This window comes from Ochotona princeps, chromosome X, assembly GCF_030435755.1.
Source record: "Ochotona princeps isolate mOchPri1 chromosome X, mOchPri1.hap1, whole genome shotgun sequence".
NCBI lineage: Eukaryota > Metazoa > Chordata > Mammalia > Lagomorpha > Ochotonidae > Ochotona > Ochotona princeps.
In genome coordinates this window covers 66,073,926-66,097,594 of record NC_080865.1, presented here as the reverse complement: position 1 = coordinate 66,097,594, position 23,669 = coordinate 66,073,926, and the positions used below count along the sequence as shown (strand labels likewise).

Here is a 23,669-nt window from a genome sequence, read left to right as displayed (position 1 = left end):
CCTTCTCTCTATAAATCTGCCTTTCCAATAAAAATAAATAAATCTTAGGGGGAAAAAAAGAAACAACAGCATAAACAAGAGAAAGACTAGAATATCTTCACAGGAATTGAATTCTCATAAATGGAACAAAGTCTCCTAACCTTTCTCAAAGTACCCCACTGCTTTCTGCAGTGCGTCTCCAGCTTGATCCTCAGCATGTTCATAATCTTCCACTGGCTTGTCTTGTTTCAAGATACTGTTGCTGTCATCTGGTTTTTCTTCTACTTCCCAAGCTGAGAGGTCAGTCTGGTAATAATCTTGTAAAGTCTTTTTTTCTGTCTGGGAGCTCTTCTCTCTCTTCTGAGGCATCATTATTGCATGCGCCCTATTCAGAAACAAGTCTCAAGTTATCATCTACCTTCCACACAGTATCTTTTCCCCACAAAGACAGTGACCATACCTGTATCACCACATTTAGTAGACAGTACCTAGATTGTGACAGGCACACAACAAATAAGCTGACACACAAACCAGAAAACAAAACCTACAGGTTAACTTCCTCAGAAAGCCCTTTATTAGAGAAATAGAAACAACTTTCAAAGGTAAAATACATCAGCCAAACTGGTCTTCTTGTGGGAGTCAAACAGTAAGAATACTGGTAACACACACAGTTTTCTCCTAAAATAGCTGTATCACATAAGCAAGTCCAAAACTAACCCAGCTCAACAACTTGCTTATTTTCTCCGTGCCCACATTCTCCCTAGCTTTAGATTTTGATTTTCATCTTTAGGCTTCTCATTTTGTTAATGCTAAAGTGCAAACAGCATCATGTAGAAGTCAAATTAGTGGCCAAATTAAATATACTGCAAACAGAAGTATTCCCCATGTATTAATCCATGTATTCAATAATTACTGAATGCCATCTCTAGGACAAGCACACCACCAATCATCTGAGATAAAAGATGAAAGTAATCACGGCTCCCTCTCTCATGAAATTTACTGGGACAAGGAGATATTGACAATCAATCCTTAATAACAATGAATACAAAGTAATGTGACAGAAACTGGTGGTGTTGGAAAACCTCCGTGAGGTGATTTTGAAGTGAGGTTTGAACGCCACAAAGGAAGTCACCATGCAAAGAACTAGTGGAAGAGGATTTCATGGGTGGGAAGACAAAGGTATGATAAGACCTTACAGCAAGAAAAAGTTGCCTGTTTACTGAAACAGCAGCAATGGTAATGTGGAGGGTATGCAGTGAAGGACAGAGAAAGTCAAAAACACAGCCGAGAATCACATCACATTGGGACATGCAGACACTGAACACAGAGTTTGGAGTTTTATGTGTCAATGGGAAACCACGCGGGGAGGGAGGAGTGGTCAGACTGGGGAGCAACACTACCTGACTTGTGTTTTAAGACCATGGCTAATGTCATGATACACCTACATAGCAGAATGATGGACTTGTGACTATTGTTAAAGGACTATACTATTGTAGTAATATAGGAGAAAACTGGAGGGGGCGTGGATATGAGAAGGGTGGAAGGGCAAGGAAGGGGAATCCCCTAAGCCTAAAAAACTCTATCACGAAAATATTTTTTTTTTTTTTTAAAAGACCATGGTTATCTGCTCTGTGGAAACTACAATCTAGGGGTCAATGCATGGCAAGAGTGCTTAAAAGGCTTCTGCATAAGTTCAGAACAGGGATGGCTGTAGTCTGCCCTGGGTCTCATGTATCCGGGTAAAAGTGAAAATACCTGGATTCGTCGTTTTGGAGGTACCTCGGACTACACACGATTAAAAAAAAAAAAAAAAAACTGGATGTGGAGAAAAGGAGGAGACAAGAACAACTTGTCACTTTTTGGCCTCAAGAGAGGAAAATCAGGGAAAGCTCGAAAGGACAGCTCAATCCCACCTCCATAAAAGCGAATAAAGCCAGAGTAGGAGAGTAATGTATGTCCACCCCATTGGGAAGTTCCGGGTTCGGAACTGTTTCCCAGAGTTCCAGAAAGAAGGGCGAAGGAGCCTTTGCAGACTCCATTCACCGAACCCGCCCAGCGCTTCCCGTGGACCCCCTTCCGGCGGACCCCCTTCGCCGGACCCCCTTCCGCCGAACCCCCTTCCGCCGCCCCGTAGAGTGAAACTGCCAACCACCGACTCCTGGGGCCGATTCCTGGACTGGAAGAAAAACCAATTCCCAGCACGCTTTAGAGGAAAGCCTCGCCTTCAGAAGTCAGGCGATTCCCTTCACTTCCCGACCCTCCTCCCCATCCCCCCCCCCCCATTTATCCCGTTGTTTAACAGTACTTCACCTTAATACGCTCCTCAGCTCCACATCCTTCCACCTTGGAACGCCGCCTCTCAGATTCAAAGGCGCCAGCCCCGCCCTGCGCATGCGCTTCCGCAGACACCCAGAGGGCGGCTGGGCGGAGCCGTGCCCTCTGCTGCAGCCTGATTGGTTGGAGTACAGGCGGGAGGTAGCGAGCGCCTGACGCTATCGGAGACCGAATTACTGAGAGCTGCTTGTTCCACCTAACCAAACTGCGGCGCGCGGCTAAGTGGGCCGTTGCTTCTGCAGTCAGCTGATTGGCTGCCTACCTCCGCGTTCTGGTAATGCTGGCGTCATTTTGCGTAGAAGAGGACGAGTGTCTTGATTCTTGAATTTAACATAATCAATCATAGTGATCGTGTTGCCCAGATTGACCCCAAGTGTCTGGACATTGTAGGAAAATATTCCCATACTGACACTTAAGGTGATTTTCCCTCTATGAAACTCAGAGTTGGTAAGAAAAGAACTAGATCTGCTTTCTGTTAACCAAGAATGGGTAGAAATAACTTCGAAGGTTTCCTGTTAACATGCATCCACAGCCAGATACTGTACTATATTTCAAATAGACAACTGTCAACATGAAATATTCCCAATTTTAGAGTTCCAATTGACCTTAAACAAACTGACGAAAAACAGCAACAAGACTTAGGGTGACATCTGAACTTAGTCCAGAAAAAAACAAAGTTAGCATACCTTACTGGCTTCTCAAGGCTGAAACATCACAAACGTTAAGCAAAACTAGGAAAAAAAAAACTATGATGTTAGTGACAGATGAATAATCACAGATTAAGTTGATGTGCTTGGGAAAAACTACAATAGAAATGACTACTTACCACATGCAAATTTCTCTAAGTAGATTCACGACCTCTAATTTAACCAAACATAAAAGTTGAGGGTGTTCTTTTTCCTCTCTTTTTTAAAGATTTATTTATTTTTATTACAAAGTCAGATATACACAGAGAGGAGAGACAGAGAGGAAGGTCTTCTGTCTGATGATTCACTCCCCAAGTAGCCACAACAGCCAGTGCTGCGCCGATCCAAAGCCAGGAGCCAGGAACTTCCTCCAGGTCTCCCACGCGGGTGCAGGGTCCCAAGGCCTTGGGCCGTCCTCAACTGCTTTCTCAGGCCACAAGCAGGGAGCTGGATGGGAAGTAGGGATGTGGGGATTAGAACCAGTGACCATATAGGATCCCGGGGCATTCAAGGCGAGGACTTTAGCTGCTAGGCTGTTACACTGGGCCCAAGACTGTTCTTTTTCTAGAACTTCTCTTTATCTAGTAAAATTGAAGATTTCTCAAGTCATTCAGATTTTAAAACCTCAGCAACCTTGTTTTTGTCTGATTAGACTGGAGCCATGAGTGGTGAAATAAGTTGGCTGTCATGATAGGTTTGTCACAATGCAGCTTGTGTGCTACAAATTTGAATGTGAGATATTGATTCACCTTTATTTCATATATCCTAAATTTTTCTGAAATAAATTTTCTACTTTCCTTTGGCATCACCGAATCTAGTAGAATTCTCAAAACCTAGAAATTGTACTAGGACCCTAATTCTGTGACGTCTTGTGTTATGTGCAAAGATCACAAAAAAGAGACCTTAAAAATGAAATTTAAAAAAAAGTTGACAGTCTAAACCAACACACATATTAAATGATCATAGTCTACCTTCTTTTTCCTCTCCTTCCTCAGCCAGATTCAAAAAGAGAGCCTGAATCCTTTGATGTGACCCTTTCTTTTGAAATTTCCGGCTCCACGCAGTGGCCTAGCAGCTAAAGTCCTTGCCTTGAATGCACCGAGATCCAATATGGGCACCGGTTCTAATCCTGGCAGCTCCACTTCCCATCCTGGTCTCTGCTTGTGTCCTGGGAAAGCAGTGGAGGACAGCCCAAAGCCTTGGGAACCTGCACCCGTGTGGGAGACCTGGAGGAGCTCCTGGCTTTGGACCGGCACAGCACCGGCCCGTTGCGGCTCACTTGGGGAGTGAATCATCGGGCGGAAGATCTTCCTCTCTGTCTCTCCTTCTCTCTGTATGCCTGACTTTGTAATAAAAATAAATAAATCTTAAAACAACAACAACAAAAAGAAATTTCCGTATTTGGCCAGACAAAAGTTCCTCCAAATTTCAAAAATTTTTTTTATTTTGAAAGAATGAATGAAGTAAGACAGAGGTATCAATTACCAGGAACAATGACACTGAAGAAAATACAGTAAATACTCTCCCCACACACAACCCCCCCACCCTTTCCCCATCCCAATGGTACAAGAATATTAAAACCATCAAAGCACATCTAATAAGGAGAAACAGCAGTACGTAATGAAGAAGGCAAATGTCCATACTGCTCAGTCCAACTAACCCATGCCAAATATTCTTCCCCCAGTAGAAATCCACCCACTGGAATGATAAAGAGGCATAGAGGAGACGAGCCTGGGGATGACTTAGATGCCACTTATACCAGCGATCGAGCTAGTTAGTCTGTTTGGCAGAAACACTGGGTCCAGTTCATCTATTGAATTTCAAATGATTTTGGAGAACAGCTGGAGTTTGAGATTCACAGGCTTCTAAAAGGACCAATCCCTGCTCTCTTAGCCACCAGGTGAGCAGCTGTCAAATCCTGGCTTGTTTCTGAGAATAGTGGAAGTGAGGCAGCTCTAGGCTTAAGAAAACTGTAAAGGGATGTCTGGTAGCAAGTTTACTGCTCTAATTTGAAGTTGTTGGTCAAAGGGCTGAGAAGGCTGGACTGGGACAAGGCAAGGTAAAGCATCCTCTGGTTCCTCCTAGAAGAATGAGACTGTCTTGACTGCATGGATCTCTCGTGGTAAGGAAACTCAATATGGACTATTTAAAATTTAAACAACTGTAGAAGTAGATTCTCATTAATTTTACATATTAATTTAAGCTTTCACATGGAAGGGAGGAAGGGATTCTTTTTCTAAAGTGACAAATTGAACTTTTCAGCTCATTTTAGGCAGGGATTGCCCCCATGTATGGGAATAGGCCACTTGTTTTATACCTTAAGTAAGCAGGATTGTGTTAGGCTGCCTTTGCTGACATTAGCATATAAAGGGAAAGATAACTGTGCAGGATTAGTTCAAGATAAGAGCCATCTCCACACATGGGAGTGTAGGCACACACACACACACACACACCACGCACACTATAATTAAGCACATTTCCCCACACATGATTGCACAGTCACATGCTTGCTGGAGTCCATCTCACAAATACACTTCAGTAGTAGCTGTATATATGTACATGCAGCAAGATGTGATAGTCGCCCCAGAGTGATCAAAGGTGTTGCACGAATGTCAATGTGGGGAGGTCATTTTAGGGTACAGATGTATACAAGCCAATAGGGACATTAACTTGCAGGTTACATTTTCCCCCTTGCCCCAGGATAAATAAACCAAACTAAAAACACAGGCTGACATCTTCCTGGGTGTCACAGAAGCAACTGCCTGGAAGGTCCACATTTTGTATTTCTGCATTCCTATGACACCTTCACTTTGCCCTGAGGGGCCTTCTCATATAAGGAAGGTTGCTCCTCTGTGTTCACTGGCAAAGGCTTCTTCTCAGCAGACCTTTCTTCTGGCTTGCGAGCAATCAGCAGGCGGCAGGTGAGCAGGATTCCAAACACCAGAGCATGGGCATAGCGTTTGAGAGGATCACCGACCAACTGATGAAAGAAGAGCACAGCCAACACGAGCAAAAGTAGGAAGAAGTTGGCCACATCTTTGGGACGCCCAGGCACAAGGGTCATGACGATGCCACAGGCCACTTCGAGGGCACCGATGCTTTTTCGCAGCAGAATGGAATTGATCCCCATTTTCTTCAGTAGAGGGAGGGCTCGGACATAGCTCTTGTAAGCCCGCTTCTAGAGTAGGAATACCATAAAGAAACCATTTGATTAATCATGATGTTAACATTGGAATTAAGAAAACACAAACAGGATCCCCCTTCCCTACCGTTCCCCTTGCATACCAGCCAAGGGTGTGTCATTTTTCACTTGGTCCCATAGATAGGAATCTGGTAACTGAGGCAAGGAAAATGCAAGTAACTTTCTGGGATCCCTGTGATTTAAACCTCAGCAGGAGCACTGATATCTGTTTGAATGTCTCTGCCCCAATTCGTATGTTGCAATCCTAAACCACAAGGTAGTGGCACTAATAGGTGAAGCTTTGGGGAGGTAACTAGGTCATGAGGGTAGAGCCCTCATAAATGAAATTAGTGCTGGCATAAAAGTCACACAAGGGACTCCATTTGCTCCCTTTCACCATGTAGACATAGAGTCAGTGCGTATGAGGAATGGGTTTTCCTAGATAAGGGATGTGTTGTCACCTCGATCTTGAACTTCTCTGCCTCCACAACTGTGTACAATAAATTCGATTGCATACAAGCTACCTTCTTTATCATATGTTGTTATAAAAATCTGTATGGTTGACTCTGCACCCATGTGGGAGACCTGGAAGAGGTTCCAGGTTCCCGGCTTCGGATCGGCTCGCACCGGCCCGTTGCGGCTCACTTGGGGAGTGAATCATCGGGCGGAAGATCTTCCTCTCTGTCTCTCCTCCTCTCTCTGTATATCTGACTTTGCAATAAAAATAAATAAATCTTTAAAAAAAAATCTGTATGGACCAAGGCAAGCACTAAGAATAATAAGGCAGAGAATTTGGCTTTAGAATGTAAAAATGCTGATTATAAATCATAAACAATATTAAGAATCTAAAAAGAAAATTCACTTAGTCCAAGAAACTACTATGTGCTAGCCACATGAACATTTTCTTTTTTTTTTTTTTTTTTTTTTAAAGATTTATTTTATTTTTATTACAAAGTCAGATATACTGAAAGGAGGAGAGATAGAGAGGAAGTGGAGCTGCCGGGACCAGAACCAGCGGTCATATGGGATCAAGGCAAGGACCTTAGCCACTAGGCCACACTGCCGAGCCCCACATGAACATTTTCTAATGTCTGCCTTGTCCAAACCCAGGTATATAATATGACTTCCAAGCAAAACAAAACAAGGGAAGTCACACACACACACACACACACACACACTATAATTAAGCACATTTTCCCATGCATGCAAACTAATTTGGATTTTCCTAATTTGGAATCTGATAGTTCAGAAAATAACTGAACTGGAGTTTACATTTGTGTAATCTTTTTTAAAATTTTTTTTTAAGATTTATTTTATTTCTATTACAAAGTCAGACATACTGAGAGGAGGAGAGATAGAGAGGAAGTGGAGCTGCCGGGACTAGAATCAGCAGCCATATGGGATCAAGGCAAGGACCTTAGCCACTAGGCCACGCTGCCGAGCCCCATTTGTGTAATCTTTAAAATGAAAAGTGGCTGCTGAGCAAACAGAAAAACAAAACTGCATATAAATGGTAGCTCCTGAAATATCTTTAAAATATAGTTAGACAAAATTATTCTCGTGTTGATTAAAAAAAATTCCAAGACCTGGTTCAGTTTTGTTAGTCTTATTTCAGCAAAGATTTATTGAACACTATGGATTATGTATTGGAGATAAAGACACAAAGAAGACAGGGACAAAGACATTCACTGAGAGTGGATATTGTGGTACAACAAGTTAAAGTGCTATTTGTGAGGCTTGCTCCTCATACTGGATGCTGATTCAGTATCAGCTACTTTGCTTCTGATCCAACTCCCTGCTAATGCTTCTGGGAAGAAATAAACGATGGCTGAGAGATTTGAGTCCCTGCCACCCACGACCCACATGGGAGATCCAGATGGCTCTTGAGTTCACCCTAGCCCAGGTTGTTGCAGCCAATCGGGAAGTGAACCAGTAGATAGAATATCAGTATTTTTCTCTCTCTCCCATCCATTCCTCCCTCCCTCCTCTTCAAATAAATATATTTTTTTTAAAAGGAAAAAGAGCTCTCAGTCTAGAGGTGGAGAAAACATACGCAAATGACATTATAAAGTAGCATAGTTAGTAGTATATAATAGATGTCTATACGAGGCCCAATAGTAGCCCACAAGAACACATCCTAACACAGAGGAAGGAGTCATTTGGTTAGAGAACATAGTAACAAAACTATTGATTCTAGAATAATAGATGATTCATATTTTCCATTTTCAGATTGACCTGATCCTCATCTTCCAACAAATGGATCAGATTTTGTAAAGTGTCTGATTGGATAGGCCTCTGTTTGATTCCAATATACACAATGTATTTGTGGGCCCGGTGCAATTGCTCAGTGGCTAAATCATGGCCTTTCATGTGAAGGATCCCATATGGGTGCTGATTCATGTCCTGGCTGCTCCATGTCCCTTCCAGCTACTTGTTTGTGGTCTGAGAAAGCAGTAGAGGACGGCCCAAAGCATTGGGACCCTGCACCCGTGTGGGAGAGCTAAAGGAAGCTCCTGCTCCTGGCTTCAGATGGCTCAGCTCCGACCATTATGGCCATTTGGGGAGTGAGCCAGCATATAGAAGATTTTTCTCTCTGCTAATCTGCCTTTCCAACAACAACAAGAAAATTGAATCTTAAGAAGCATATAATTTGCTCAGGACTGGTGTCATGGCATATGTGTTAATCTACCACATATAACATCCTATATGAACACTGGTTCAAGTCCCCAGCAGCTCCACTTCTGATCCAGCTCCCTGAAATGGCCTGGGAAAAGTGAAAGATAGCCCAAATGTCTGAGCCCCTACAGTCTACATGAAATACCTGGAAGAAACTCCTGTCTTCAGTCTATAGGTAATGCACCTATCTGAGGAGCGAATTAGTAGATGGATGAACACTATGTGTGTGTGTGTGTGAGTGAGACTCTCTCAAATAAACAAATAACTCTTTCCAAAAAAAAAGTATTCCTTCAAGGCTCTCACGGTGGTATACAGGCTAATCTCCCACCCTGTGGTGTCAACATCCTATTTGGGTGCTGGGTCGTGTCTCAGCTGCTCCAATTTATTTCTTTTTCTTTTTTCTTTCTTTCTTTCTTTCTTTCTTTCTTTCTTTCTTTCTTTCTTTCTTTCTTTCTTTCTTTCTTTCTTTCTTTCTTTTTTGCAAAGTCAGATGTACAAAGAGGAGGAGAGACAGAGAGGAAGATCTTCGGTCTGATGATTCACTTCCCAAGTGAGCCACAACAGCCGGTGCTGTGCTGATCCAAAGCCAGGAGCCAGGAACTTCTTCCTCCGGGTCTTCCACATGGGTGCAGGATCCTAAGGCTTTGGGCCATCCTCCACTGCTTTCCCAGGCCACAAGCAGGGAGCTGGATGGGAAGCAGGGCTGCCAGGATTAGAACCAGCGCCCATATGGGATCCCAGCGCATTCAAGGCAAGGACTTCAGCTGCTAGGCCACCGCGCCGGGCCCAGCTGCTCCACTTTCATAGCTCTCTCCTTATGGCTTGGTAAAGCAACGGAGGATGGCCTAAAGTCTTGGGACCCTGCAACTACATGGGAGACACAGAAGAATGTTCCTGCGCCCAGCCTTAGATCAGCTCATCTCTAGCCCATGTGGCCATTTGGGAAGTGAACCAGTGTATGAAAGACCTGGATCTCCTCTCTATAAAATCTACCTTTCCAATGAAAATAATGAAACTTTAAAAAAAATATTCAATAGTATTAACTGCCTCCTTGTACTAGGCACTGTCCTAAGTATTCCAGATACAGATATCAATCATTCAAAAGCCCTGCCTTCATAAAGATTACAGTTTATAATGGAAAGAGTGGATATGCTAATACATAAGCCAGCAAAATATTACACGCTCTGAATAAATTATATAGTGATTATAGAGAAGGTACACCTGTGGGAGTATTGACAGATAAGCAGGAGTGGAATCTTACGAGCAAGTGTATGTAACATCAATAAAGTGAGGGCACCGAAAGTAGCAGAATCTGGATAAATATAGGCCCTTAAGCACAAAATAGGCTAGTGTTCTAAGAACATTCCTCAGTTCAATGTGGACTATAGGAGGGAAGGAGAGGAAGTGAGATATGAGACAGGAGCAAAAAATATGAATCAGATCATGGAGAACAATATCTGTTTTACTATGAAGCCTTGGAACTTTGTCCCATAACCCAGGGGTAGCAATACAAGCACTTGATTTTAAGGAAAATCCGTCCGGAAATACTTTGTAGAATAGACTGGGAGAGCCACACTTGCAAACAAGGATATCAGGTGAGATACCTGGACTAGCATAATGACAGGATGGAGGGAAGTATCCACAGTCAAAAGTACATGTGAGGGGGCTCGGCAGCGTGGCCTAGTGGCTAAAATCCTCGCCTTGGTCCCATATGGCTGCTGGTTCTAATCCCGGCAGCTCTACTTCCTCTCTATCTCTCCTCCTCTCAGTATATCTGACTTTGTAATAAAAATAAAATAAATCTTTAAAAAAAAAAGTACATGTGAGGGTCCAGCAAGATAGCATAGTGGTTAAAGTCCTCGCCTTGCACGTGCTGGGATCCCATATGGGTGCTTGTTCTAATACTGACAGCCCTGCTTCCCATCCAGCTCCCAGCTTGTGGCCTCAGAAAGCAGTAGAGGATGGCCCAAAGCCTTGGGACCCTGCACCCACGTGGGAGACCTGGAAGAGCTCCTGGCTCCTGGCTTTGGATTGGCTCAGTTCCTGCCATTGCAGCTGCTTGGGGAGTGACCCATTGGACGGAAGATCTTCCTCTCTGTCTCTCCTCCTCTCTGTGTATCCGCCTTTCCAATTAAAAACAAAAAAGTACATGTGAAAGCAAAATCAGTAGAATTTGGCTGTTAGCCTAGTTGTGAACATGACCACATGGTCACTGTGGGTGGTCTGGCTGCAGGAGCTCTTTTATGTATTAACCTCCCAGGGTCAATGGACTTATATATATTTTCAGTATTCCCTAGAGCTGATATTCTGTAAGCTAGTTATCTAATAAAAGACTTAATGAAAAAATTTAACAGAATATGGTGCTTTATTGGATGTGGCCACTAAAATGGAAGAACCCAGAAAATTATCTGACCTCTGACTTTGGTGTCTGGGTAGATGGGTGTTATCATTCTCTAAATATGAGAATATGTTGAACAGAACAGGTTGTCAAGATGGAAGGCAGAGAACAGGAAGGAATAAGGAAATGGTCAGGAGATCTAAAAAGGAGTTTTAAGAAGAGAATACATGGGCCCAGCGTTGTGGGTCAGCCAGTTAAACTACCACCTGTGACACTGGCATCCATACGAGCACTGATTTGAGCCCTGATTGCTCCGTTTTCAATGCGGCTCCCTTATAATATGCCTTGGAAGGCAGCAGTGCTTGGGCCTCTGCCACCAACATGGGAGACCCCAATGAAGCTCCTGGCCCAAACCTAGCCTTTGTAGTAATTTTGGGGAGTAAACCAGTGGATGAAAGATCTCTTTTTCTCTGTTACTCTTTCAAATAAATAAAACAAGCCTTAGAAAGGAAGGAAAGAAGCAAGGAGGGAGGAAAGGAAGGAAGAAAAAGAGAGAGAGAGACAGAGAGAGAAAGAAAGAAAGAAAGAAAGAAGAAAAGAAAATCTAACAGCCAAAAGTGGCATATGCAAGACAGCCAGCCCTTCATAAATGTGAAGATTGGTTCTAGGATCCCATCCCCCCCACTCCACTCCCAAAAATGGATGTTCAAAGTCCCTTATATGAAAGGGCATAGTATTTCCACATAACATACAAACATCTTTCTGTATGCTTTAGATCATCTCTAGGTTATTATAATACCGAATACAATGTAAACTCTACGTAATTAGCTTTTATACTTTGCAAGATTGGGGAGTCTTTTTCCTGCCAAGGGCCATTTGGATATTTATAACATCATTCATAAGCCTTACAAAATTACCAACTTAAAAATCAGCCTGCAATAAATTTCTTGAATTTCAAGTTCCACCTGTGGTTGTCTTGGCAGGGCTAGACCGAATGATTTTGAGCCGAACATCCCCCACTCCTGGCTTAGGAAATAATTGTATGAAAAAAAGTCTGTATATGTTTAATACAGATAGCTTTGCCCCTGAATATTTCCCATCCGCAGTTGGCTGAATTCATGGATGTGGAATTCACAGATGGGAAGGATTGGCCATACTGTACCAATTTATAGCGGAAACCAAAGCATGTGTGGATGTTGATATCCGAAGAGGATCTTGGAAACAATCCCTAGCTGATCCTGAGGAAAGACTGTACTATAAAGATTGGACAGAAAGCCAACTAGATCTAGAACAAATGGGAAGTAATTTTTCTCATTTCTGAACAAGTCGATGTACCTTCAATGAATGGACTAATTTTTGTGAGTGGCACAGATAATCCTCAATGAGGACTATTAAAAGGCTGATGGTTTAGTGAAAAAATGCATGGTTTGGATTCAAATACAGTTGGCTTCAAATCCCAGCTCTGCCACCATTTAGTGTTCATGAACAATTTGACCTCTCTGAGCCTCATTTTCCTGAGCATGGCTAGAACTAAAGGTGAAATGAACAAGGCTACTTGCCTTGGGGGTAACACTTCAGAGGGCACCAATTAATCAGGTTAAATAACATTCATGATGAAGAAAATATCAAAATTTTAACTAATCAGGCTCTTACTTGCCCTTGCATGACTGTCTCACCTTTCTCTAGTCCTCATTCTGTCAGAGACTGTTATTATTTAAACTTCACTTCAGCCTCCTTCTACCATCCCCCTGGAATCCTGGCATAGTAGGCTAAGTTTCTGCCTTTGTTGCTAACATTCCATATGGGCACTGGTTTGAATCCCAGCTGCCCCATTTCCCCTCCAGCTCACTGCTTGTGGCCTGGGAAAGCCGCAGAAGATGACTCAAGTCCTGCACCCTTGTGGAAGACTCAGAGGAGGCTCCTGGCTTCGATCAGCTCAGCTGCAGCCATTGCAGGCATTTGGGAAGTGAACCAATGGATAGATGGAAGAACTCTCTCTCTCTTCCTCCTTCTCTCTCTGATTCTGCCTTTCAAATAAAAATAGAATCTTCAACAAAAGTCACCTCACACTATGAAATACAATGTATTTGTTGCTTTCCTCCTAAGTATCTAGTTTAAATTAACATTTTTTGAGGGGACATTAAGAGGAAGGTGGACCAGTAGGCAAAGTACAATGCAGAGCTGTACAATCAGATCGACATGGTGTAGAGCTAAGTTGTGAGCTAGGGCACAAGGTGGTAATGACAAGCCTGACCCTTTCTCTCACTACTAACCTAGACACATGCAAGTTGACAATTCCTTCCCCCTCTGAACTCTGCAGATGGCAGCTGAAGGAGATTTGGGAAAGAAATCCACACCTTAACACTTACTGACTGTTTCTAATTAGCAACTGAAAGTTTCTCAAGAGGCAATTCCCAAGTGTAAACTTCTGCCCTAACATAGGAGGTAAGATGACTTTCCTTTACTTAGAGTCAACGCTTCTAGAAGCTGGCTGAGTGGCTTCTGGAAACCCTTTTCATTTTTTGGCTCAGACTAACCATGTCTCATTCAAAAATAGTTTCTTATCTATACTACAGGGTAATCTGTAGCCTGGGTCCAAATTCCATGTCTTTAAATAGAGTTCTTATGCCTTTACAGATATTTTTTCTCTCCACCTGGTGTAACTCCATATTACTTTTTCATTTGTTCAGTTAACCTCTTAAATAACAGCTGTGGATATTTTTATGCACCTGTTGCCTCTTTCGTTCCTCTTTCTCTTAAGAGAAAATTGCATGTGGATAAGCCATTTCATCAAATCTTTAATTGAAAGCTGAGCAGACACAGATAGGATCTATGCTCTAGGAGCCCGGACAGGGAATATTTAGTCTGTTATAGATGAGACTAAGCTTGGAAGGCTCTTGATATTAGAAGAAGCCCCTTTATTTTTTTCTCTTTTTCTCTTTTTCTCTTTTAGAGCAGGGTAGAGACATCAAAAAATTCTGCAACAGTCAGTCCTGTCATTATGCTTAATTCTAACAATAGAAGGGTCACATGTTTTAAGTCTATAGTAACTAGGTCTCTAAAGACCTTAATTGTATTGATAGCAAGAATAAAGATGGTTAATAGACTCACTTTGTTAAGTCTGTTTTCTTTCCATCTCGATGACCCAGACCCTGACATCATAGCTTTCTTATAGTGGAGGAAAGCAGCAGAGACTTTGTTTTAAATTTGGATTTTAGTTTTAGATCCCTCAGTCAAAGGCCAATCATCCAGTAATATCCTTGGACCAGAAGTCTTTTAAAAAACATTTTCTTTTTATTGGAAAGGTAGATTTCACAGAGAAAAGGAGATACAAAGAGGAAGATCTTCCAGCCACTGGTTTACTTCCCAAGTGATTGCAACGGCCAGAACGGAGCTGATTCAAATGCAGGAGCTTCTTCTGGGTGTAGGGCCACAGGGGTGTAGGGCCCCAAGGCTTTGGGCCATCCTCTATTGCTTTCCCAGGCCACAAGCAGGGAGCCAGATGGGAAATGGAACAGCCGGGACATGAACTGGTCGTGCCCATGTAGGATCCCAGTGCTTCCAAAGTGATGATTTAGTCACTGAGCCATCATTGCAGTACGCCCTTAAAAGTCTCTTTCTAAAGAGTTGTTTGCTTGTTTGAAAGGCAGAGCATCAGAGAAAGGGGGGAGATAGACAAAGAGATAGATCTTCCATCCCCTGGTTCACTCCCCAATACCCAGGAGCCAGAAGCTTCACCTGAGCCTCCTACATAGGTGACAGGGGCCCAAACACTTGGGTCATCTGCCACTATCTTCCAGATACATGAGCAGGAAGCTGGAACAGAAGTGGAGTAGCAGACTCACCTGCACTTGGGTGTGAGCTGCTGGCATCTTAATATGCCCCTGGACCAGAATTCTTAAGAGAAGTTAAATTCCAATTTCAGTTTCATCCCTAAACTGCTTGGAGAAAATTACTAAGCATTTGATTACTTCACTTTCCCCTTTGGTAAAAATAGATGAGCATTTTGAAGAGTTAATCAAAGAATCAATGTTTCACAATGTCATCCGAGAACCCCCCCTCACATGTGCACACATTTCATCATTAATGAGCCACACAACTAAAAGCCCATATGTTTCGAAGCTACAATAGTTATTTAATGCTAACTGCAATGAATCTATCAGGTCCATTCTTGCGGTCTGAAGACATATGACTCAGATATGAGTCAAAAACATATGGAGCTTTTCTTTAGTCATATTCTCCTCTCTTTTTTTCTTTTTGTCATTTATTCTTCACAACACTCAAGGTCCATGATTTCATATTAATGAGATTAAGCTTGAGCAGCAAGACAGTCAAATAATATTAATCTTTCATTAAAATTAATAACTGACCCAAGGCAGTTAATAGGACAAAATGAGAACAGAGAGTAAGTGGTTTGGTCCACTTGACTTCGCTTATGCCAATTAGGTAAAAGAAATAATAATTAATCTAACATGCTGAATAATTCACATGTATAGGGTTCAAAAACAGGGAAAAGCAATTCATGTTGCTAGAAGTCAGGACAGTAACTATTCATGCAGAGAGCTAGTAACTGGAAAGGGCCGTGAGGAGTTGGTCATGTGCTATTTCTTGATGTGAGTGCTACTTACATGGGAAAATTTTGAAACTTCCTTGAGCTCTACACGTATGTACATTTTTCAGTATCTATGTCAAACTTCAATAAAATATATAGCAGTAGAAAAGCAGAAGGGAGCATTGAGGGGAATACATTTCGGCTAAAAGTCTCAGCCTGGAAGCTGTCGCATAGGCCATAAAGCCTACAGGAGTGTTGAAAAATGTACTGACTCATGTATGATTTTCCTGAATCTCTGTAGGGGAAAAAAGCCACACATGAATCAGAGATTATTGTTAAGTGCAATAAAAGCCCATAATATGTTTAATTGCCAAAATATCCATTTGAATATTTTTCAACTGCTTTTTAGGAATGCCCACCTAAAGAGGAAGCTAGCTGGCAAAGCCAGTCCTTCTAACTCCCCTAGGTTACTCTGAAACAAACTCAGCTGCTGACCTTGCTGAGAGACTACAAGCTCTCTGATCTTAGCTTCAATGTGTAGTTTAGCTCCTAATGGCTAGCTGTGTGAATGACACCAAGTCCCTTCACATCTCAAGAACTCCAGTTCCTCTGGAAGGGACTAAAGATACTGTACTACTCCAGAGAGCAGTCTGTGCATCAGTGAGTTACTACTTTTTTACCTAGTTGGAAAGCAATTAATGGCAGTGATTTGAAGCATAAAAGATTACCTGTGAGTGTTAAATAAATTGCCCAAACAAGTTAGGAGCGTTTTGCCAGGTTATGCAAGCAGGGGGCATTTAATTGTCAATAACCTAATCAATCAAATTGACAGATCTTTTCCATGAGGGGATGCAAAGATTGGAGACTTGCCCTATTGTCCCCATGGCCCAAATCATTTGGCTTCACTGTGACATAATTTTGGTATTTTCATACCATTCTATAATATGGCTCCGTTTTTACAGAATGGAACCACTGGTACATAAATCAGAATACCAAATTTAAAGCAAGCCAAGCATTCATACGTTCCCAGTCACTGCTTATCAGCACCTCTAAGTGCTGTCAGTTTCAAATGAGCTAATGAAGGCATTTATTCAAAAGACTGGCTAATCATGTTGAATTCACATGGGATTTAGAGTACTCCATAATGCTACTTACTAAATCTGGAGGAGGTATGGGACAACACATGCAAGCAGGCTACTCAGAAATGCATCTGGGGCTAGCACAGTAGCATATCAGGTCAAGCCATCGCCTGCAGAGTCAGCATCCCATGTGAGCCCCAGATTGAGTGTTTGCTGCTTCACTTCTGGTCCAGCTTCCTGCTAGTGAGCCTGGAAAGACCACAGAGGATAGTCCAAACCCTTGGGCCCCTTGAGCTGCAGATCTGAAGAAGCTCCTAGTTCCTGGCTTTAACCTGGCCCAGCTCTAGCAGTTGCTGCCATTTGAGGAGTGAACAAGTAGATGGAAATTGTTCTGTCTCCTCCTCTCTTTCTAATTCTGCCTTTCAAATAAGTAAACTAAATCTTAATTTAAAAAAGTCTGTTCACCAGGGCACATGGAAATATCATCTTATCCTTTTTTAAAAATAGGCTTATTTATTTTTATTTGAAAGTCACAATTATAGAGATAAAAAGAGAACAAGAGAGAGAGAGAGAGAGATCGTCCATTTGCTGATTCATTCCCCAAATGACTTGCAACAGCCAGAGATGGGCTGGTCTGAAGCTAGGAGCTTCCTCCAAGTCTCCCATGTGGGTACAGAGACCCAAGCACTTGAGCCATCATCTGCTGCTTTCTCAGGTCATAAGCAGGAAACTGGATGGCAAGTGGAATAGCTGGAACTCAAACTGGCACCCATAAGAGATGCCAGTACTGCAAGCAGAGGATTATCTCACTATGCCACAGTATGGTCCTTTGTTCTTCTACCTAAATACTTGATCTCAATCCTTGAAACTAACCAAATGACTTTGGAAACAGCATAAAATAGATTCAATTATTGTTTATCAACTCACCTAGAGCATTTCTTGAGTATCTCCTATGGGAAACACTGTATCAGACATTTTCTATGAATCACATTTAATATTTACACAACCTTCTGAGGTAAGGTTTATTATCCTCATTTCACCATGAGTGTCAGGATTTGAACCCAAGCCTATAATGATTCTACAACCACTAAACTCTCCTGGATTCTCCATCTGAGATAGAGTAGTTCATATTTAATTTTTTCTGTTTGGTTTTTGAGCAGTGATTGTTTACGAAAAAGTAACACCTAAGCATAAAATTAATGGTTTTGGAACAATAAAAAATTAACATAAAAGAAAAAATCTAGCACTTAAATTTGAAGAATTGGTTTTAAAGTCTAAAAAAAAAACTCAAAAATATGGATTGGGTTATTAAACTGGTACAAAAAAAGAAGAATGTGCCAGATAATTTTCAAGAATCCATTGTAGGTTCTGGCATTAAAAAAATAAAATCAAACTAAGAAAACAAGAGTTTTAACTATTAATGATCCCCCTACTGGGAATATTGAGTCATCGTCTTGGTTTCTACTACCTGCTCTGTCAACAGCCTATCCTAACACCTTGGATAAGTAATTAAACTTGATCTACTTCAGTTTGTTCATCAGTAAAAATATGAAATAACTAATAAAACGAATCTACCATGTAGAGATGTTTTAAGAACAAATAACCTTAAAACAACAACAAGGCATTCAGAGCTTCTAAGAAATGCCACTGCAATCAACATATGACTAACACCATCAATGCAGAGGAATCATTCCTAAATGGAAAATAGAAAATCCTAGGTAATCATTCTATTTGATGCACGATTGGGGTTCTGAGGGACTACGGCCCCTTTCTAAGAAGCAAACAATGGCTTCTGAACAGAATAATCAAGAGCTAACCAGAAAAATCTGAAAGGTTGTGATCAGCCAAGGTAATGCCATAATGACTTATTCATTCACCCAGCCATTCCACAAATATACGTTGGCACCTTCTTTATACTGAGCTGGATGCCCCCTTCCTTTTCCTATGGGTTCAGGTACATAAAGTTGGGCTAAACCTAGGCACTGTGCAGGGGGCCCCATGTCAAAGAACCCTCTTTTAGCCTATGGTCTGATGCTCAGTGCAGGAGGAGACCCTAGAAAAGGGCAGTCTGAAAATCCTCTTCAAGCTTCACTCCACAGTGACATCTACCTTCCAGTTAGATATAGTCTTTGCATTTCCTCCAGATGCCTCTGAGCACAGAAGTACTGGAATGTGTACACACACACACACACACACACACACACGGTTCTATATTGCTATCTCAGATTATACCTGTCATAATACGTTCCTGTGTACGGTAGGAAATCTTCATGTTTGTTTCTTCTGCCTTTTATTATGCTGCAAAAAACAGCTCCACTCCTAGGAAGACACCTACTGTACACCCATTTGTGGCTGGTCCTTTTTGTGAGTTCCTGCCAAGCTGGTAGGAAGCTTCCCGATGACTCCATCTTAGTTGGATCGCCTGCAGAGCCTAACACCGTACATAGGGTGCAGCGGTGGGAGGGGGGTGAGGGGCGGCTAAGGCAGCTGAGCAAGAGTCAGGAGGGCAGGGAGTATAATAAAGAAGGGTGCCATGTCCCTAAGCTTAAAAATATCTATGGTACATATTCGCAAACATATAAACAGAGATACATACGAAAAGTAAAGCCAGAGCAAATTCATGTATTTATACTCCAACACTAAACTACTATAGCCAAGAAAAAAACCATAGGCATTTCCCCTCCACCCTAGTCCCTCTGCCCCAACCTCTTCAAGCCCTTTAGTGGCTTCTGCCACCCTACCCCGCCCCTCCCCTCCTCAATGCAGCCTGCTTTGGATAACTCACTTTGACCTGATTTCAATTCCATCTGGTCAAACATGCTGGGAGGAGGGGAGGAGAGAAGGAGAAGCACATTGGGATTTGCCACTGAGGCTAGACCTAAACCCAAGGAGTGCGGCCCCTCCCCCACCGCAGGGTGCTCCTGTGGTGAGAAGGGAAGGGAAAGCGCAGGCTGCAACCCTGAGACTGAAGCCAGGGCTGCCTGCAAACATTTTCTGGGCATCTATAATTTGCCAGTCTCCATCCATTTGCAGCTTACGTTCAGGGGCCCTGGCAAGCTCTGCAGTGGGTTCCAGGAGAGCTATTAATCCCTCTCAACATGTGAGGTTATTCTGCACTGCCTCGGCTCTAACAGAGGGTTCCTCTTGTGTCTTTCCTCTAACCCCTTTTGCTGCTGCCCTTAGCTCCTTTCCTCTCTTGACCTTGAGAGGTCAGTAAAGTGCCTCATTCCCACCCGCTTCCCCCTCCCCTGCCAAATCCCATTCTGATAACCCTGCAAAAGCTTCCAGAAGCAGGTTCTCTTCCACTGGGGCAGGGAAAACAAGAGGCAAAGTGACAAGGAGAGGTGAGAGACCGAAAGTGCTGGAAACATCCCTTGCCATCTCTAGTACTCTATAGCATAAGAGCAAGCCCTCAGCATGCCCAGCCCCCCACCCCCACTCCCTGGTTGCAGAGGCAAGGTTTAGCTAGTCACCTTCTGTAATTCCAATTCTGCAGAGGGGAAAACCTGCAGAGGACCTGGCCCCGAACAGGCACAGAATCCAAGGTGGCCAATTGTGGACTGCTTTGTGGGTGAGATAAAAAGCAGACTTTGCAGATTTAGTAGATTAACCCACACACAAAACAAAATAAAACAAAAACAGCCAGCTTGCCCTAGGGAGAAGGGCAAGAATCAGGATCTCAGTGACCTTTGTATGGACCAAGTCTGCTTTGTCTCCAGGATCCAGATACCCACCCCAGGGGCTGGAGGAATACCTCCCCAGCTCCTACACATTACCCATTTTGTCCCCCAGCTCCTTCCCTCTTTTTCCTTTGTTCTTCCCTAAAATAAATCAACTCTCCAGCTTGTTAAACTCTTAGCTCCAGGGAAAGGCATCAGACTAGCAGACTGGTGGCCCAGACTTTGGGTGTGTGCTGGAAAGAGGGGAGGACTCCTGCCCATGACAGGTGCTGCGCAGGTCCCAGCCTCCTGGCTTACTTGGGGATAGGGAGACTCACTGGCTCCACATAGCCCCCAATAAAACCACTCTTCTCCAGCTGCTGCTTCTGAGCGGCAAAGTTGTTGGGGGAGAAGGGAGGGTTCGGGGTGGGGGTAGGGATTGAGGGGCTGGGACTGGGGAGTGAGAAAGAAGGGGAGAGGTCTTCACAGCCCCCTAGGGGGTGCGCGCCTCACCACCCGCAGACTTCACTTACCATCTCACTGTAGGCATCCTTGCTGAGCCTGGGGGTCAACTTGATAGTGCCCATGAAAACAAAGAAGAGTCCCAGGGCCACAGAAAGGGCCACGATAGTTATGGTTCTGGGGGATGCCATGGGGTCACCAAGGCAAGTCCCAACTAATCCTGCTTTGCGCAGACGGTCAGTCTAGGATGCAGTAGGCAAGCACAGGGACAGCTAGAGGGACGCTGCGGAGGCAGCAGGCAGCTAGAATGACAAAGGGAGAGGAGGGAGCTCGAGAAAAAAATTGAGAGATCGAGATTCAACCGCTCTCACTATAACAATCGCTGGGTCCTAATGCCCTACGCTTGCTCCGCACAGGCCAAAAAGATTGGAAGTTAAAGGCAGATCCGAGTCGAAGCGGAAACTTGCACTTTTGAAGAGCAGGAGGTAGCTTACTCTTGGAGTACAGTCAAGGAGCCGCTCCTGCCAGCAGGAGTTCGAGAAGACGTTCTTTTTGCCGCTTCCCCCACCCCCGACACTTTGCATCTCCTCCCCTCCTAGCTTGTAGCCACTCACACCCCCTTTCCACCTCTTTCCCTCAATCAAATTGTCAGTCCTCAGAGAATTGTTGGTTTCTGAAGTGAGTGCCACTTAAGGGTAAAACTGCAAAGTTGCGAGGCGCTGCTGCTGAAGAATGCTTTATTGTTCTGTTGCTGAAAGGCTTTCCGAGGCTCCCGTGGCCCAGTGGCTAACTCCAGAGTGTTTAGTTCGTCATTCAAGGCCCTATTGCGTTTTGACACCTACCGCTTTTTGGGGAGATTGATCTTTGAACAGCTGTCAAGGCTTCTACCAACTTAGTAACCCAAGCCTTTCCTAACCCTTCCCTCTTCCTCCCCCCATCACTCCACAATGCTTGCTTCCTATATAAAGGCTTTCCCAGCCTACTCCCAGCTGGACATGATTGCTTCCTCCGATTTTCTCTAACAACAACCAATATTTATTGAATGTTTACTAGGTGTTAGGCACTGCCCTAATCGAATCTTTAAAAGCAACACTGTGAGCTAGGTATGAGTCACCATTTTTAGGGCTGGGAACACTGAGTTCCAGGGAATTAAGTAACCTGCACAACCGTATACAGCCAGTCGGCAGAGATCAAGGATACAAATCTGGACAGTTATTTCTAGAGCCCAGGCTCTCCATATGGGATCTGCTGTTTTTCCCAAACAATAATTTGCACAATTAGCATGCACATCCAGTGTTGTCATACCCAGAAGGTCAGGGTTTCAATTCCAGATCTGCCACTCACTGTGTGAACTTCAACACTTTTCTTCCCTTGTGTGAACCTCGTTTCCACATTTGTAAGTGGAGGAAAAGTGTGCCAAGTTTTGGTGTAACAATCTCACGTATGTACATCACCTAGCACAACGTCTAAGACGCAACAATAACTCAGAGAGTGTGATTCTCTCCTGCTTTTCTGCCTTTCTGCTCCATTCCAAATTAGATTATAAGGATTTAAAGGAATAGGAACCACTTCTGTATATGCCCCACAGTCCTAAAACAATGTCTTTTGTGCACCAGATCCTAATAAATCTTGGTGGGGAGGGGAGATGATTTTAAATGCAAACACCTCTGAGAGTGGTAATGCTGAGCTTTAAGCTATCATTTACAACCTGTGAGGGAAGAATTCAGGCTCTTTTCTGATTACAATTCAATTTACAAATTACTGAGAATCTATCATATGCATACAAGTGAATTAAACACCATTAGAACACACTGAGGAAGGAGGTACAGACTTTACTCCCAGTGGATTTATTGAAAGCAATAGGACAAGTTAGAGAGAAGATTCCTTTCCTAGACATAAAAAAACAGAAAAAATACTCCAAAATGTGAAATATTCATCATTATAATTTGCTTTCCAAATGCCCTATATTGAATATGGCATTAAAATGAGCCTTGGGAAACAAAGTCACATAATTGATCATTATTTCTTCTTTCAAATTATGTGATAAAGACACTAACAAATATTCTTTATAAAAATGTGTGAAGGACTAAGTAATATAAGGGCACAACAATTCATAGTCCCACTATAAAGAGATAAACCTCCGTATTTTTATTGTTCAATATTTTAACCTTTTTCTTTACTGCCTCTCTGCGAGCAAAATATGTAAATTTGCTCTTAAAAATTAGATTTGACAATGTAGTTAATTCCCCCTTTGTTTATTAGTATTTTATCTTGTCATTAGGCTGTATTCGCAAACCACAATCGCTACATAATGCTTTAGCATCATTCGAATGTACTATAATTCATTTATTTTCCTGTTGCTAGACATTGGTGTTTTTTCCATGGTTTTTGCCTCTACAAGTAAAAAGATCAGTGATGCACATTCTTGTGTATAGTCTGTGCCTAAATACCTAAATTTTTCTTTAGGATGAATTCTGCAGGTTAAATGATTCAAAATTATAACATTTTCATATATATATGGATATCTAAATATCCATATATATTCATATATCTTTTTCTAATCATTAACACCACTGACTGAGAGTACACTCGACACTAATTAAGTGAGTTACAAACATGATGAAGAGTAATTTTTTGAACCCAGAACAAGACCAACATCTGTTAGGATATTGACCATAAGCCTGTGTTATTTCTGTTTACTGCTGCTGCTGCTTTAATTCACT

General features: G+C 42.7%; 2 protein-coding genes across 3 annotated transcripts in view; both read right to left on the bottom strand.

The window, feature by feature from the left end:
- The window catches only part of CENPI (centromere protein I), a 53,571-nt gene extending 51,209 nt beyond the window's left edge, over positions 1 to 2,362 (bottom strand). The window contains exons 1-2 of one of the 2 annotated variants that reach the window (XM_058659194.1): positions 2,290 to 2,362; positions 141 to 364 (exon numbers count right to left, since the gene is read on the bottom strand). In XM_058659194.1, the coding sequence (XP_058515177.1) occupies positions 141 to 351 (211 nt within the window). In that variant the 5' untranslated portion in view covers positions 352 to 364; positions 2,290 to 2,362. Of the gene's footprint in view, positions 1 to 140; positions 365 to 2,289 lie in introns of those variants that run through there. The other variant, XM_058659195.1, reaches the window with a different exon arrangement.
- Positions 2,363 to 4,477: 2,115 nt separating this feature from the next.
- On the bottom strand, positions 4,478 to 21,306 carry TMEM35A (transmembrane protein 35A). Its single transcript, XM_004590132.2, has 2 exons — positions 21,018 to 21,306; positions 4,478 to 6,177 (listed from the first exon to the last, which is right to left on the bottom strand). The coding sequence occupies exons 1-2, from the start codon at positions 21,135 to 21,137 to the stop codon at positions 5,794 to 5,796; spliced, it is 504 nt and encodes a 167-aa protein (XP_004590189.1). The 5' UTR covers positions 21,138 to 21,306; the 3' UTR covers positions 4,478 to 5,793.
- Between the last annotated feature and the right edge of the window lie 2,363 nt (positions 21,307 to 23,669).

Bases quoted from the DNA above. Each gene is read 5' to 3' on its own strand.
- TMEM35A (XM_004590132.2), bottom strand. From the start codon at position 21,137: ATGGCATCCCCCAGAACCATAACTATCGTGGCCCTTTCTGTGGCCCTG. The intron at 6,178-21,017 runs GTAAGTGAAGTC...TTCCTACTCTAG, and splicing joins AGGATGCCTACAGTGAGATG to AAGCGGGCTTACAAGAGCTA.